This window comes from Misgurnus anguillicaudatus, chromosome 4, assembly GCF_027580225.2.
Source record: "Misgurnus anguillicaudatus chromosome 4, ASM2758022v2, whole genome shotgun sequence".
Classification (NCBI taxonomy): domain Eukaryota; kingdom Metazoa; phylum Chordata; class Actinopteri; order Cypriniformes; family Cobitidae; genus Misgurnus; species Misgurnus anguillicaudatus.
The window spans coordinates 20,575,769-20,593,858 of record NC_073340.2 but is presented as its reverse complement, the minus strand read 5'-3'; the positions used below and the strand labels follow the sequence as shown (position 1 = coordinate 20,593,858).

At 37.9% G+C, this 18,090-nt stretch overlaps 1 protein-coding gene across 1 annotated transcript; it reads left to right on the top strand.

The window, feature by feature from the left end:
• Window positions 1–4,023: 4,023 nt before the first annotated feature.
• On the top strand, window positions 4,024–13,123 carry LOC129420997 (uncharacterized). Its single transcript, XM_073866925.1, has 12 exons — window positions 4,024–4,157; window positions 4,338–4,520; window positions 5,524–5,676; window positions 5,996–6,133; window positions 7,570–8,151; window positions 8,284–8,454; window positions 9,791–10,180; window positions 10,620–10,714; window positions 10,834–10,884; window positions 11,054–11,438; window positions 11,523–11,693; window positions 12,150–13,123. Exons 1-12 carry the CDS (start codon window positions 4,115–4,117, stop codon window positions 12,158–12,160), a joined length of 2,373 nt encoding a protein of 790 aa, XP_073723026.1. The 5' UTR covers window positions 4,024–4,114; the 3' UTR covers window positions 12,161–13,123.
• Window positions 13,124–18,090: the final 4,967 nt, after the last annotated feature.

Here is an 18,090-nt window from a genome sequence, read left to right as displayed (position 1 = left end):
TACTTCAATGTGCATAATTTATGATATTTTATAAATATATTTATACTTGGGTCAGTAAGCAGTCCTTTAAATGATTTTGCAACTTACAACTGTAAAAATGTAAGAGTTTGTAGTTATTTTGCAGTCAAATAAACATTTATTTGCTGTTAACAATGGTCTTGATTTACAATAAAGCACATGATAAAAATAACCCAGCAAGAATAACCCAAAACCCAGAATATTAATCCCATAAATGGTTAAAATGACTACATGTTGGGTTTTCTCAACAACCCAACCTGCTGGGTTAAAATGTGTTACAATATGTCCAATATTTACCCAGCGCTGGGTTGCCAATTGGGTTGTTTTTAACCCAACCATTTTTAGAGTGTACTTTAAAATTTATTTGAAATGCACTTCTCATATACTTGAAATACATTTAGAATATATTTAAAGCTTAATTTTACTGTGCTTCAAGTACACTTCAATAGTACTTTAGCATATTAGAAATATTCTAGCATTACACTAAGAGAAATATATTAGCATTACATTAATAGAAATATATTACACTATTATTTTATTATAAAGCTTTTTATATTTAAAAAGTTATATTAAAATATGCAAAATCATTAAATATTAAGACACATACACAGATTTTGAATCCAGAACAATTTAATATACTTTATATTGTGTTGTGTACATTACAAAAACATCTAGTTGTAATTAAAAGTAAATTAATCAAACAACCACAGTTGTTTTTCCTAAATAAAGTTTCTAAGGAAAAAAGAGATATTGCATTACGTACACACTCTTTAAAAAAAATGAGTGCACTGATGCGTGACAAGCGTTCTACATCATAATAATGGTAAGTGACATCATAATGCTCGCGCGTTCCACAGACGGGTATAAAAGGCCGCTGACGGACCGCTGTCACCACACTCATTCAGTGATCGTTCTGAGCGCAAGCGAAGAAAATCATAGAAAGAGACCTAAACTTTACAAAGCGATAAAAAGCTACATCGAGTGTGAGAGTGCAGAAATACTCAAGTTTACAACCACTTATACGTCGAGTATTTGTGTGTGTTCACGAGTGTTTTCGACCACTTGATCGCTCATCACTTCTCCGGTTTGTCCCTCACTAACACCGAGGGCATCACCGTTGAGAGGCGTCGACAGACTGGAAGTCAGCGTTTGGAGTGACAGTTTCTCTGATCTGATCATCTATCAGTCACGAGATTCGTCGCACTTCGCAGACGGAAAGTTCATGGAGACGATTTTACGCACTGAGGACGACAGTCCAAAAGGTAAGTTCACGTGAATTTAAGTGCAAACTACATTTGTGCGCGTATTGGATTCTTTAATATGAGTAGATTAGCAGACACTGTTTGTTTTATGGTCTAACTGAACACGGTTATCAGGCAATGAGTATATTAATAAACATGTCTAAAGTATTGAGCACTTAAATATCCACTTACAAAAATTAACCACTGTTTTGCTAATAATTATAATCAATACACAGAAAAAGACCATGCCCTGCTAAAAACAGCATAGACCACCATCATTCCCATGGGGGTTTGTTGCTGGTTTAGCTGGTGGTCACCAATAGGGATGTCCCGATACCACTTTTTCATTTCTGATTATGATACCAGAATTCCGAATATCAACCGATACTAATCCTACTGTAATTAAATGTGTATAGTGCTTTCTGCTACATCTAGTATAATTTTAAATGTAAAAATCAATAATTGAAAATGATTTACAAGTTTAAGGAAACATTGATTCGCCTGGATCATCGTCTCATGAGAATCCTCGTACTGCAATGAAAAGTTAATAACTGTTAAAACACAGAGAGATGTGTCATGTTCTCAGCATATAGTGAATTGCATCCATCCAATGGCTTCCTGAGACTTTATAAAATCAGATGTTTAAAATAGCCAACAGTTATCTTGTGTGTGCGTGTGTGAATGACGTTTCATCCGTCCGCTTCAAGAGATGTGCATCGATGCATCGCGTTCCCATTAAAAAGACCTGTCTGAAATCGATTCTGAATCCGATTCTGTGTTTCATGCACAGCTTGTGCATGTACTAACTTATGGCTCTGTGATCAGTAGGAAGTCTTATCAATCTAAAGTCATAAGTCTGAGCCATTTATAACATGCATTTAAAAAGCAACACTCGTTCAAACACAATCATTCAAAATATTCTTTATTATCATGAAAATACCTGAAACAATCTAAAGAATAGCGATATAAATAGGCTTCTCGAATCTAGATATTTTTTGGAACAGCGTTTTGTAATGATACTTCTTCTGTGGCACAAATGCATTTCTGCACGAGAGCGCCCTCTGGCTTTTGGATGGAGATATAATGATATCTCTTGATATAATGGGTATGGTTTTCTAACAAAGTTAGCGTCCGTACGGAGCATAAAAGACAGAAAACCTGCATGCCTGCACAATCATATCACCGTATTATTTACAACGACACAGAAGTAGCGGAATGCCTTATAGGCCCACTTCCGGCCTCAGACTGTCATGACGTAGGGTTCTGCGCTTCTGCAGTTGGTTAGTATTGTTTGGATGTGGCGGCATTTCACCGTAATTCATTCAAATTCATTCACTGGGAAAACGCGCATTTGCCCGATTAATTGTCACAGTGGATTAACTCAGTTTGCGAGTAAGTTAACGTTACAGTGTTACTTAAATATCTTTAAATGTGCGTTTGTTCTTTCACATGAAGCTATTGTGTGTATTAAAAGACTTTAAATATAGTGCATAAAACGTTTGGTGCTTTTATAATACTTTGTACTTTTAATAGCTTGTCAGTAACAACCATGGCGAACGCACATTATCTGAATTGGGTCGGTCCTCGATTCAATATCCGATCCAGCCCAAAACCCCGGATCGGCTCGATACCGAGATACCGATCCAGCATATCGGATCAGGACATCCCTAGTCACCAGCATACCAGCACCAAAACAAAACATATGCTGGTCTTGCTGGTATGCTGTTTTTCAGCAGACACTACACTTTTTCCACAAAAAACATGTGTGTTATATTGATGAGAAAATTAGTAAATGATGCCAGTTTTTATATATGTATGTTCATGTTTTAAAGATAACAGAGCAATAGTTAAAAAGTCCAGAAACAGGTGTAGAAACACAAGCGTTTTCTCATTGAACTTCTTCTTTAACTACAGTGTGTTTGCCCCTCACTAACACCGAGGGTGGCATTACTAAGAGAGGCGTTGACCTGCTTGAAGTCAGCGTTTGGAGTGACAGTTTCCCTGATCTGATCATCTATCAGTCACGGGATTCGTCGCACTTCGCAGACGGAAAGTTCATGGAGACGCCACTTTTACGCACTGAGGACGACAGTCCAAAAGGTAAGTTCAAGTCAATAGTTTAAGTGCAAACTACATTTATGCGCATTGGATTCTTTAATATGAGTAGATTAGCAGACACTGTTTGTTTTATGGCCTAACTGAACACGCTTATCAGGCAATGAGTATATTAATAAAAATGTCGAAAGTATTGAGTAAATATCCCCTTACAAAAATGAACCATGGTTTTACTAAAGTTTACACCAAAAAAACAAAAAACATGCTTACTGTAGTTAAACCGCGGTTTTGCTAATAATAATCAATACACCAAAACAAAAAACATTCCCTGCTAAAAAAAAACAGCATAGACCAGCATCATTTTCATGCTGGTTTGTTACTGGTTTAGCTGGTGGTCACCAGCACCAAAACACAACATATGCTGGTATGCTGGTTTTTCCAGCAGTAACTACACTTATACCACAAATAAAATATGGTTCATTTTTGTAAGGGTCACACATTACTTTGTTTGTTATATTGATAAGAAAATTAGTAAATGATGCCAGTTTATATATATGTATGTTCATGTTTTAAAGATAACAGAGCAATAGTTTAAAAGTACAGAAACAGGCGTAGAAACACAAGCATTTTCTCATTGAACTTCTTCTTTAACTACAGTGTGTTTGCCCCTCACTAACACCGAGGGTGGCAATACTAAGTGAGGCGTTGACAGGCTTGACGTCAGCGTTTGTAGTGACAGTTTCTCTGATCTGATCATCTATCAGTCACGGGATTCGTCGCACTTCGCAGACGGAAAGTTCATGGAGACGTCACTTTTACGCACTGAGGACGACAGTCCAAAAGGTGAGATCAAGTGAATTTAAGTGCAAACTACATTTATGCGCTTATTGGATTCTTTAATATGAGTAGATAAGCAGACAACGTTTATTTTATGGCCTAACTGAACGCGGTTATCAGGCAATATGACGTATCAGTATATGACGTATATGTGCATTTCTCATTAAACTTCTTCTTTAACTACAGTGTGTTTGCCCCTCACCAACACCGAGGGTGGCAAGTGTAGAGGAGCCCATGGACAGGACACCAGCGTTTCGAGTGAACTTTTCTCTGATCTGAAAAACATTCAGGGATGGGATTTGTTGTTCTCCGCTGACCAAATGTCCATGGAGCCTTTAACTACACATGCTGAGGACAGCCGTCCAAAAGGTAAGATGAAATTAACGAATGTGCAAACTAAATCTTTACTCTTAGTAGAATAGCACACAAAGACATCTGTTATATAACCCAACTTAAGATGGTTATTGGACAATAGTATATTTTTATTGGGTACATTAAATGTCAGTGTTGACCACTTAAATAATTTTATTAATGTTATTTTCATAAGAATAATAGTAGTAATTTGCAGTTATAACAGTAGATGGTCCAGTTTACTGCAATGTTAAAGTACAACAAGTAAGGAGAGCAAGTTTCACTGTAAATAAATCGGGGGTTAATACTTCAGTCTGGGAAAATATATTACAGTGCAAATTGAGTTGGAGATCAGGTCTTCATTATGATTGGTTGATCAGGGACTAACCAGTGACCCAACCATTACTAATAAATGTAGTTTCGCATACGTCATCCGTGACCTCATGACGTATTGATGCATTAGGTGAGGTCGCGATGGCGCGCCACAGGTCCGAGGAAGACGAGAAGTTGTGGTTTAAAAGTGCATATTTTTTATTTTCCTTGCCAAAAACGACTATCGTTTCGCTAGTTAAGGCCCTAATGACTCGTTTGAGATCGTTTAGAGTCCTTTGAAACTGCAATTTTAAACTGCCTTACAACTGTTACGTGTTGGGGTCCATTAAAGTCCATTAAAATGAGAAAAATCCTGGAATGTTTTCCTCAAAAAGCATAATTTCTTCTCGACTGAACTAAAAAAGACATCAACATTTTGGATGACATGGTGGTGAGTAAATTATCTGGATTTTTTTAAAAGAAAATAGACTAATCCTTTAAGCCAAATAAATGTCCTGAACAAAAATAGGCCCTGCCATACATTCTATGTAGTGTGATTGGGTGCCATATGGAATATGTTTCCTGGTACTTAAATCACTTACATTTGAAAAGATGGCGCAATAGTACATTGCTTTGGAGCAGTAGTAGAAGTGCAAAAGCAGGTGTACAAACACAAGTGTTAACCTTTGATTTCTCATCATATCCTCAGCATGTTTGTCCGACATCCTCACCGATGGCAACATCTTTGAGAGGAGAGGAGTCGATGGACCGGAAGTCGCCGGTTGTAGTGACCGATTCCTTGATTTGACTATCCATCAGTCACAGGATTCGTCACTCTCTGAGTACTCTCTGAGTCCAAAAGGTAAGATGAATTGAACATGTAACCTACATTTATGCTGACGTTAGATAGAAGATCTGTAATATTAGTAGATGCCTGTTTTTATGGCCAAGTGTCGTAACAAAACGTAAAGTACGTCGTATGTGCGGGTTTCTACTGTACATATGACTTACATTTGAAAAAAGCCACCCAACTAAAGTTTTCTTGTAGTTTAACTTTATTAATTTTTAAATTTGAAGGATCAGAGAGAAAAAGAGTGATAGTGTGAAAACACAGAAATGCACAAGTGTATAAACACACGTGTTGTCTCATTGAACCTCTTTTTTTAACACCCTGTCCACAGTATGTTTGTCCCTCACTGACATCGAGGTTGACATTGGAGTCAATGGATTGGAAGTTGACATTTGTAGTGACAGTTTCCCTGATCCGATTGACATCTGTTCACGGGATGTGTCACACACTGTGGACGACAGCCCAGAAGGTAAGAGGAGGGCTCCATTTATCAACCGTGCTTACAGACAGATGCGTGCTTAACAGTTTTTTGCAAAGTGTCTTATTTACCAACTTGCACTTATAAGTACATATAAAAGTGTGTAAGTATCCACACAACTCTGAGGATGCTTACGTAGAGGATCTAGCGGTAGAATAGCGATACTACTCCGGACTGTCCCCAGTGTTAAAACAACACTTTGTCTATTTATTAACCACACCCAGGTGTTAAAATTATTAGTGTTTATAACAGCCAATCAGTGTTGACGTTAATAATTTATTGTGAATTGTCGTCAAATTGGTGTCTATCCTTGATCCAGTGCAATGGCTTATCTTGCGTTATTGGAAGACATTTATTTAATATAAAAATAAGTAGGGGTGTGACGGATCACAAAACTCACAATTCGGATCACATTGTGGTTTTTGAGGCACGGATCGGATAACTTTTCGGATCAGCAAAGAAAGGGGGGTGGGAAAAATCTAAAAACAAATAAAGAAATTACAAACATTTATAAAAAAAAAACAAAGTTGCACATTAAGTAAGGTCTGAAATAAGCATTAGGTACAGAAATGGAATCAAATGAATAATAACCACTGATAATAACACTGTATTTATTGTCTAAATTAAATATAATTATAATTCTTTTAGAGCTACAGAAGTGATTTTCTCTTTGTCTTGGGTTGTTTGATTAACATTAATGACACAGAGTTAAGTAGGTTAATTGAGGTTACTGTCGCTTTAAGAGAAGAACGAACCTGGTTTCTGCCTGTAATCTATAGATACACTTAAGACATAAATGTTTTTTTATACTGTTTAGATCATTTTGTTTGTATATGCGCTGTCAAGAACAGAAAGATTTTATGTTCGCTTGCTTTTTGAAATGCGTCTCTACGTGTATGCACTACTGAGTGCACTTAAACGTGCGCACACACAGACAGACGGAGGCACAGCATAAAACATTATGTTGTTTTTCATTGCTCTATTCACCAAATGTATTTTATTGGACTATAGTATGAGACACAGTAGCGCATCTCTCTTCTGATCTTTAAAGGGAAATAGTGATGATCACGTCTGACTGGATCTGGAATGGACGCATTCAACCTCATGTGCATCTGTGCATACAGAAAGCTGCTCACTTTAACGCCTTTTTGGGGTTAAATTGTTTAAAATCACTTGAATGTTATCATTTGCAAGCCTTGAAACACGTGCAACTGATAAACTTTCCCTATTTAAATTTGCGCATTAATCTGCGAATTGCATGCGAGCCGAACCGTGGGTCTTGATCTGTATGAATCACGGATCAACTGTGGTCCGTCACAGCACTGTGTTGTCAGCTTTCCTCCTTATGAATTCAATTACTGTGATGCTATTTAATGTGCGGTCAGAGATGTTTTTAACAGTTTACTGTGTGGTTCTCTTGGTTTCAGATCAAAATGGCGCAGGGAGAAAGAAGGCAGGAATCCGTGGGTTCTTTAAGGGAACTTGTAAGGCTGTGAAACGTCTCTTTCTCCCCAGCCGCAGTACTAAAGTGGAGCCTATTGTTCCCTCACTGCAGCCGGACAAACCTCGATCTAATGGAGGGCTGTCTGTCCCAGTTGTGTCCGGTCTCGAGCAAAGTTCAGGTTCCCACTCGCTCGAGGATAGACCTGATGCATGTCCGGTTGATGAGGAAAATGCAGCCGAAGTTTGTTCAGTGCCCGATCAAACTTTAAACACGGATTCAGATTTTCATAGAAAAGCGCATGTATTGGATACATCAGACATAATGTCTGCGTCCTCTGTGCACAATGCTGATGAAGGTGTCCTTCAGAGGAATGGCGCTGAATCACTGACAGAACAAATGCTAGCAGTGCTAGACTCTTTTCTGAAATCTGATATACAGTCTATAAAGATGGAGGATACTTCATCAGATGATATAGACATGAACACTGTGGTAAAGAGACACCTGGTATCTGACACTGTGTTGTCAAATGAAACTAATGGAACCTTTAATGGGATCAACCCAAATGGTAAGAGGAAATAAGACAAATATACAAAGCTAAGAGCATCATACAGTGATGATAGTTTTGATTTGCATGCACAAGTGTACAAACGCAAGCGTTGTCTCATTGAACCTCTTTTTTTTAACTCCCTCTCCACAGTATGTTTGTCCCTCACTGACACAGAGGTTGACATTGGAGTCAATGGATTGGAAGTTGACATTTGTAGTGACAGTTTCCCTGATCCGATTGGCATCTGTTCACGGGATTTGTCACTCACTCCTGTTAACATGCCAATGGATGTGTCACACACTGTGGACGACAGCCCAGAAGGTAAGAGGAAATCAATGTGTAAACTAAAGCCTCACCGATATGAGGTTTTTTTTGGAGGGGTGGTGATACAGATAGGGAGTTAAAAGAAAGAAAGATAATGATATATATTGGCCGATTTCATCCACACTAACTGAACCAAACAGTATGTGTTACTTTAATCCAAACTCATCCACCAGTAACTCATTTCTGTGTCTGTAAAGTTCCTCCTTTTCTGCTTTTTTTGCAATTATTACGGTGATGGATAAAGCACAATCATGTGACTTATAAAGGGAGGTGTTGTTACCATATATGGTTCATTGGAGGCGTTTCCGAATGCAAATGACCGTGAACGAGCATGGTGCTTAAGATCGCGTGGGATTTTTTCAACAAGGATTACTTACTGATGTGCGCACGTTTGATAAATACAGTTTTTTTTGGACTTGCGCACAAACTAAATATCATTCGTAGAACAAAACATAGAACATTTTCTACGCACTGTTGATAAATGAGCCCCCAGGATTTGTTTAAGATAATATCTTAGTGTTTAATAATAAAGAATCAACACTTTTTAATATATTTTATGTTTCAAATTACAATTAAATGAAGTTTATTTACCTAAGGTTGGTAGGAGCATGGTCATGTAAAAAGCCACCCCTCACCTCCGTCCCTTGACAGTTTTTTGCAGCATCACGTCACGCTCAGTTAATACATCTATCCCAGTTAAAGAGGGGGAGTACTAAAATTCAAAGCTTAAAGCCCTCCCCTCTGACGGCACGCCAAATATGCTTTATTATCTTGTTACACTAGCGATTACATGTTAATGCAAACTCGTGAAATAAGCTTTGGCATCAAAAACTAACAAGGATCGATTTAAGATAAAAATAAGAGTTTACTATGTTGGAGAATGGTTTTAATGCAGTCTTTAGGCTCCACTGTTTTTCAGATGTGTTTTTTAGCTTTGACATCACTGCCAAAGGTTTCCTGTGCCACAGTCTTAAAGGTGGGGTGCATTATCTCTGAAAGCCAATTTTGATATTTTAAATCACCTAAACAAACACTCCCATACCCCAAAAGAAACTGGGCCTTCTTTTGATAGACCGGCCGCAACCCACGCAACAATGTTGGTTAGTAGACACGCCCCTCACTGCTGATTGGCTACAAGTGTGTTTTGGTAGTCAGGCCGACTCCCTTTTCCAAAGTGTTTTTCAAAAATCATTCACCCCGCCTTTAAGAGCCAAATGCACAATAATAACAGTGTTGTCAGCTTTCATCCTTATAAATTCGATAAACTGTGATGATATTTAATGTGCGGTCAGAGATGTTTTTAACAGTTTACTGTGTGGTTCTCTTGTTTCAGAACAAAATGGCGCAGGGAGAAAGAAGGCAGGATTCCGTGGGTTCTGTAAGGCTGTGAAACGTTTCTTTCTCCCCAGCCGCAGTACTGAAGTGGAGCGTATTGTTCCCTCACTGCAGCCGGACAAACCTCGATCTGATGCAGGGCTGTCTGTCCCAGTTGTGTCCGGTCTCGTGCAAAGTTCAGGTCCCCACTCGCTCGAGGATAGACCTGACGCGTGTCCGGTTGATGAGGAAAATGCAGCCGACGTTTGCTCAGTGCCCGATCAAACGGCGACAGGAATCTGTGGGTTCTTAAGGAGAACCTGGAAGGCTACAAAGCAAACCTTCTCCTGCCATAGCAATACAATAGAAAGATCTCCATCTTATCAAAAACTGTTTAAGCCCACTGATGGTGAGTCTGTAGTTATTATTACATTATTACTTCTGTCCAGTTCTCAAGTTTTATTTAATGTCTATTTACTATAGCATGAAGAAGTCTACATTTTGATTTCATCTCAACGACAACCCTCTTGTCTGCTATTAGCTGATTTGTGTTGTATTGTATTGAACATTAATGTCTGGTTTCATAAATATTCTTAGACACACGTTTGAGGTGTCTCAAATAACTTGCACTGACCAGTAACTGCAGCATGTTTATTAACTTAACTAAGGCCTGGTTTTGGCTTTAGCTAAGCCTTGTCTGTGATCTAAGCCCAAAAGAGTTACGACTAAACGACTAAATTCTGTCTTTGTCACTATCAGCATTGAAATGATGCTTCATGCCTGACAATTATTGAATCTTGCAAACTCATATACGGTATTGTCATGTCCTTTGCGTTCGTGTGTTTCAGGAGATGTTCAGTCTTACTATAAATTGGGTGATATCCTGGGAAAAGGAGGATTTGGGATGGTCCGTCGGGCAACCCGTATTTCTGATGGTCAAGAGGTAGTGTGCTCTTACCAAATTTAACAAACATTTTATTCTTTATGTCCAAAACGTGTATTTCTTTAGATCATGTACAAGGACGGAGACTTCATTTTTGTAACTTTATGAATCTTTTGCAGGTCGCCGTCAAATTCATGTCCAAGTTGGAAGATACGCGTACTATTTCGATTGTAAGTGTCAAAACTTAATGAATATATTTAGTTACTTAATTCCTTAGGATACAGTATAATTAATATACCACTCGACTAAAATAAACAGTAAAGTCTAAATATACTGGAGCATTAGATCTTTTATTGTATTTATATATATGCAAGTGTATATTTTCTCTGTTATCTCTAGCCTGGCCATCGCAAACGTCTGCTTACCGAGGTGGCTCTGTTACTTAAGATGAGCGAAGCTCCCTTAAGCCCAAATGCGATCCGAATGTACGAGTGGTTCGATGATCCCAAGGATGTGATCGTGATTATGGAGTACCCTAAGCCCTGCAAAAGCTTGTTGGATTTTGTCATAGAACACTCATGTCCACTGAGTGAAGACACAGCACGTGTTTTAATGCGTCAAGCAGTACAGGGGGTAATCGACTGCATTGATCACGGTGTCTTTCACAATGACATCCATCTAGGCAACATGCTGGTCAACACGAGCACATTAGAGCTCAAGTTGATTGACTTCGGTTGTGGTCAGTTGTTTTCTCCTGCTGGCTACAAGACTAAAAAGTATCGAGGTGAGCTGACTTTTTGTGTTGAAACCTTTTGACCACATGACGCTTGTACAGGTTGGTTCAACTCTGAACATGTCTTGCTTACAGGAGTACCAAGTTACTGCCCACCCGAGGTCTTATGCAACTCCAGATATCACGCCATCCCTACAAATGTCTGGTGTTTAGGTTTGGTTCTGTATAAAATGGTCAATGGGTGTATATGGATGCCATATGTCCAATCAGAGGAAGTCCAATTTTGGAATACCAGCTTATCGGAAGGTGAGTAAGGAATTAGTGAGAGAAACGCACACATAAATCTCTGAGAGTGTCACATGGAGTAACAGAAGCTGAATATAAGACATCGGAGGTTTAATCTTATAGTAGCAATATTATTTGTCATGTATAAGTATTGTGTCATGACTAACCAGCTTTCATCTTGAAAATTCTTCAGCGTGTCGTAGCATTATTAGACAGTGTGTAGCCCTTGATCCAGCTGAACGGCCCACATTACAGCAGATCTTGAGCCACAGCTGGTTTAATCCAGAATGAAGGCAGGCAGGGTCTTCTGTTCATCACTGCTGTCAGACATGAGGTAGCATTACAGACAGAGTAGTCACAGCAGGTGTTGAAGGGATCAGAGATTCAGTTTGAGAGTCTGATCATATCATATATGTATAATGAATAGATCAATCAAAGACTGAATGAATAATTCTCTTGTTTTTTTTCTTCCTCAAGGCTACACGTAAATGTACTGGACATCACACAGGACTGACCAGACCTCATTAACCTACTGTTAACGTTTTTTTTATTTTTTAGTTATGTTAAATTGTATTTATTATTGTAATAATTTGATTTAAGCTTTATTACACTGATGTATTGTAAATAAAATTAAAATCATACATATGTTTATTATTTAAACCAATGTTTTTTTCCTAAGTCAAACTTAATACACCATGGTGTTGTTTCCCAGACCGGGTTTATATTAGCCTCAGACTTAAATGCATGTTTGAGCTGCTTTAATTTAAAAATACCTTGAACTGACATATCTTGCATCAGTGCATTTGTTTTGTCTTAAGATGCACACCAGTTTTTTTTTTTTTTTTTTTTGTAAATTTTGTTTGTATAAATTACTTGAATGTCCTAGTCCTGAATGAATGTAAACACTGTCTAGGAAACTGACCCTAAATATTACTGAAAAAACTGAAATGTATTTTCTTGAATGTCTCATTGTTTAAATAAATTGAGTATTTTTTCAAAAACAGATTGTTTATTTGAGTGCAAGTACAATAAAAATGGGTGTAACACCCGTATTACCCACATTAAGTTTATTTTAAGATTTATTTTTAACAAACAATTATTACATTTAAGCAGTATATTTTAAAATAACCAATAAAACAGCATTTTTTCAAATTACAACAATAGATGTGTTTCAAAATATTACAAAAAAAGGCAAACTGTCAGGGTTTTGTCTTGTTCATGTCTTTTATTTTGAAAGTGTTCACTGCCATGTTTGTCTCTTGTTTCCCTGTTCCCTTTTGTGGCATGTTCTGATTCTTTGTCCGTATATAAGTCATCTTGTTACCATTGTTCTTTGTTGGTTATTATTTGTTGTAAGATTTGTTTCATGTTTATGTTATGGATCTTGCTCCTTGTTTCATGCCACAGATTACACTTCATGTTTTCTTTTATTAAAGTCTTTTCTGCACTCAGATCCTGCCTCAACTCATGTTTGGATACCTACAGTTCTTGCTCCAACATAAAGAGACACAATAACAAAGGCTGACAGTACAAACATTTGTTTAGTGACCTCAGTCTGCAGTTCAAACATGTTCGTCCCAAACTTCCAACCTGATAAAAACAGAAGAAAAAAAAAATAATAATTTATAATAAAAAGTTTTCATGTGCAATGATGGATGCTTTTAGTGGAGGCAACTTCATATCGTACATAGCACAAATACTCTAAACTTCTGTTACTTCTGACCAAACACGACAGGGCTCTCCAAAAGTTTTTCCAAAAGTTTGGAGTAAGATTTCGTCTGTTAGGGGAGGGGCAGGTGCAGCAGACACTTGACCCCAAACATTTCTCTCAAGTTTTTGCTAGCAGTTTAATTTTGTCAGGACTCTGCCTTGAAGTCTTGTTATATTTGTCTTTTGTCATGGTGGCAGAGTTCTGGCAGTCCCAAGCCTTGTGTGGAGGCTCATGCCTTGTTTTTGTGTGGCATGTGCCTCCGGTGTCTTGTCTTGTGACCCCGCCCCCTCGTTCTCCTGCTTATTAGTAATCATTGGTTTTCTCCCATCACCTGTTCCCGCTCGTAATCTTGTTTGGTTTCTCCTATTTAATGTCAGTGTATCTTTAGTTCTGTGCATGGATGTGTGCCTGAACTGGGTGAAGTCGGCGGCTGGGTGGAAGACGCTGCTCGGAGGAGAAGGAAAACAAAAAAGGTTTGGAGTTTGGTGGATTATTGGCATAAACCGATTTGTGACTGAGTCTGGATTAGATTTAGGGCATGAGTGACGAGGATATGGAAGAGGATAGTTTGTCCTCTGAAGTTTGGAAAGTGTGGACGAATCAGCGAAATGGGGGGAGAGGAAGAGGAAGAGGGAGCGGAGGTAGTACTTTGCGGTTTGATAATGTGGGTAGTTCAAAAGAGGAAAACAAGAGGAAAGATCGTGAGGATGAATTGGGGGAGAGGGAGAGAGATATAAGAAGGAAAGTTGTCAAAGATCCTGTATCAGATTTAAAATTGATCATTAAATTTAAGGAAGGTAATGATGTTAGGGATGTTGGTTTAATTGCTTTGACTACGGGGTTGAAGAAGGCTTGTGGGGAGATTGAAATGGCTAAGGTATTGAGGGATGGAAGCTTGCTGGTTAAGTGTAAAGACAGCGGACAAAGGGAAAAAATAATGAAAGTTCAGTCTATCTGTAAGAAAGAAATAGCTGAAGTAAGAAGATTTGGTGAACGTGGAGCCAGAGGAGTCATTTCAGGAGTGGCACTTGGTGAAAATTTGGAGGATATTAAAAAGAACATTAGAGGAGGGACAATTTTGGGAATTAAAAGATTGTTGGCAAATCGGGATGGGGAAAAAGTTGAGAGTACATCAGTGCTTTTGGAATTTAGGGAGCAGCGGCTACCGGAAAGGATTATGGTCGGGTTTATGAGTTTCTATGTGCGTGAGTACATACCTCCTCCAATCAGGTGCTTTAAGTGTCAGCGGTATGGTCATGTAGCTGCAATTTGTAAAGGTAGTCAGAGATGTGGTAAGTGTGGAGGTAACCATGAGTATGGTCAGTGCGGCGATGGAGCGGTGAGGAAATGTTGTAACTGTGGTGGAGATCATACAGCCGCATATGGTGGTTGTCCAGCGAGGAAAAAGGCTGTAGTTGTGCAGCAAGTAAAAACAAATAAAAACCTCTCGTATGCTGAAGCTGTTAAAGAAGTGGATAAGGAGAAAAGACAGAGGGAAACTATGATTAACTCAGAGAGTTTAGTGCTATTTATAGCATATGTAATAAATTGTACTGAACAGGCTAAAAACAGGACAGAGAAAATAAGAATTGTAGTGAAGGCTGCAGCAAAATTCTTAAATCTTGCTAATTTATCTTGGGAAAAGATCTATGCTGACTTGAATAGAGTGGGTGAATCCTCAGAGTTAGTAACAGCATCACCATTGATAAGTCAAACTTAGTGATCTTACAATGGAATGCTAGAAGCCTCATAGCTAACGGACAAGAATTTAAAGGTTTCATACAGATTTTAAATGATAAGCCTGATGTGATTTGTGTTCAGGAATCCTGGTTTAAGGATTCACTTGATTTTGTAATTAAGGGTTACACTAGTATTAGATAGAGTGGGGGGTAATGGTGGAGGGTGTGTTACTTTTATTAGGAGGGGATTACAATATAGAGAGCTAAAGAAAGGTGATGATTTGGAATATATAAGTATTGAGATATGGACTAAAGAAGGTAATGTTAGCGTGGTTAATTTTTATAATCCTTGTAAACAGATTGAGTTTAAGCATTTGGAAGAGGTTTGGGAAGGTTTGTGTGGTAAGGTCATTTGGTGTGGGGATTTTAATGCCCACAGTTCACTGTGGGGAGATAAGAATGACCTAAATGGTAATGTAATTGAAGAGTTTTTAGATGAAAAAGAACTTGTATGTTTGAATGACGGTTCTTATACGAGAATAAATGTTGCAAGAGGCAATGAATCTGCTATAGACCTCACAATAGTATCTCAAAACTTAGCAGGCAGATGTAGCTGGGAGGTACTGAATGAAAGTACTTTGGGCAGCGACCATTATCCGGTATTGGTTCAGTTTGAAATTGAGCTATTAAGAGAGCAAATAGTAAGAAGTGGAAGATGGATTTTAAGAGAAGCAGATTGGGAAACATTTTCTAGTAGCAGTGAGAGTAGTTTAGTGGAGATTGGAGATAGTGGCAATGTTGACTCTATGTGTTATTCAGTTACAAGCAGCATAATTAGAGCTGCTGAGCTATCCATTCCCAAGTCAAAGACGGGTAGTAAAGGAAAGATTGTACCCTGGTGGTCTGAGGAATGTGGTAGGGCTGTTAAGGATCGAAATAAGGCTTTTAAAATTGTAAAGCAAACGCTAAATTTTGGAAACTTGATTAAATATAAGCAGTGTCAAGCTGTGGTGAGGCGCACTGTCAAAAGTGCAAAAAGGGAATATTGGAAAAAGTTTTGTGACTCAATAGAGAGAACAACTCCAATTCAAAATGTATGGAACATGATTAAGAAGATGAGAGGGAATGGGAAGGAGTTTGAGTATCCGGTTATGATAGATGAGGAAAGAGTTATCACAAAGAGTAAAGACAAAGCAGAGGTCATAGCGAAATCACTGGTAAAGGTGCATAGCTCAGAGAACCTTACTCAGGAAGAAAAGAGAGGAAGAGAAATGACAATAAAAAAATACAGATATGTCTTATATGAGGAAACTGGAGATGGGGAAACTTTAAATACTCCTTTCAATTTACAAGAATTTAATAGGGCTCTAAAGAAGGTTGGAAAGTCTTCCCCAGGGAGGGATAAGATCTGTTATGTTATGTTAGAAAAATTGTCTGATAAAGGGAAGGAAGTGGTGATGAGTTTATTCAATAAAGTATGGTCAGAGGGAGTCATCCCAGCAGAATGGAAACTATCTGTTATTATCCCTATTCGAAAACCTGGAAAAGATGCAAAGAGCCCAAGTAATTATAGACCTATAGCATTAACTTCGCAAATGGGTAAAATAATGGAAAGAATGGTCAATGACAGACTGGTTTACTGGTTAGAAACAAGAAACCTTTTACATAGTTATCAGAGTGGTTTTAGGAAAGGGAGGGGGACTATGGATCCAATAATTGCTTTGGAAGATTCAATAAGGAAAGCGCAGGCTAATAGGGAAACAGTTTTGGCCATATTTTTTGATGTTGAAAAGGCCTATGATATGGTATGGAGGGAAGGTCTTCTTATTAAACTAAGACAGATGGGAATTAAGGGAAGAATGTTCCAATGGGTTAGTAACTTTTTATCTGGTAGACGAATTATAGTTAAAATTAATGAGGAATATAGTACTGAATATGTAGTTGAAAATGGTACACCTCAGGGTAGTATTATCAGTCCAATATTATTCTTGATTATGATTAATGATGTTTTTAAAAGCGTAGAGAGATCAATTAATGTGGCATTGTTTGCAGATGATGGGGCTATGTGGAAGAGGGGTAAAAATGTTAACTTTATTGTGAAGAAGATGCAACAATCAGTGGATGTGGTCCAAAAGTGGGCCCTTGAATGGGGATTTAGAATATCCATAGATAAGACTAAAACAGTATTTTTTACCAGGAGAAATATTCCTCAAGATTTAAAACTGAAGATATATGGTGCAGATTTAGAAAGAGTTGATTGTTTTAAATATTTAGGTTTATGGTTTGATAAAAGGCTTACCTGGTCTGTACATATACAGAAAATGATAGAAAAATGTAAAAAAGTGTTAAATGTGATGCGATGCTTGCGTGGGGTGGATTGGGGGGCAAATAGACCAGCCTTAAGAGCTATTTACATTGGCCTCATTAGGTCTGTATTTGACTATGGGTGTGTAGCTTATAGATCTGCAGCTAAGTCTCTTTTAATGAGATTGGATGTAATTCAACATAAAGCATTGAGGCTATGCTGTGGTGCTATGAAGACTACCCCAGTTAATGCAATTCAGGTCGAGATGGGTGAAATGCCTCTGTATATCAGGAGGGATCAGTTAACGCTGGTTTATTGGGCTAATCTTAGAGGGCAAAATGAAGATCATATAAGTAAAACATCTTTCAGTTATTGTCAAGAGAGAGAGAAGTCCAAAAGTGGAAGTTTTGGGTGGATTATATCTCAAAAGATAAGTGAAATTGGTCTTCAGTTGATTAATGTGTGTCCAACAGTGTCTTATCCAACAGTTCCATTGTGGATATTGAGAAACCCTGAAATTGATTTAGATCTTTTAGAGTTAAAATTGAGTGAGGAAATCAACAGTGGAATAGTAGAACATTATGTTAGAGATGTTTATAGAGACAAAATGTTGATATTTACTGATGCATCAAAGTCAATAGAAGGTAAAGTTGGTGTTGCGTTTGTGATTCCTAGTCTCAATATTTGTAAAAAAGAAAGACTGAGTAATGATCTTTCAGTTTA

Bases quoted from the DNA above. Each gene is read 5' to 3' on its own strand.
- LOC129420997 (XM_073866925.1), top strand. From the start codon at position 4,115: ATGGAGACGTCACTTTTACGCACTGAGGACGACAGTCCAAAAG. The intron at 4,158-4,337 runs GTGAGATCAAGT...CTTTAACTACAG, and splicing joins TGAGGACGACAGTCCAAAAG to TGTGTTTGCCCCTCACCAAC. The intron at 10,181-10,619 runs GTGAGTCTGTAG...CGTGTGTTTCAG, and splicing joins ACTGTTTAAGCCCACTGATG to GAGATGTTCAGTCTTACTAT.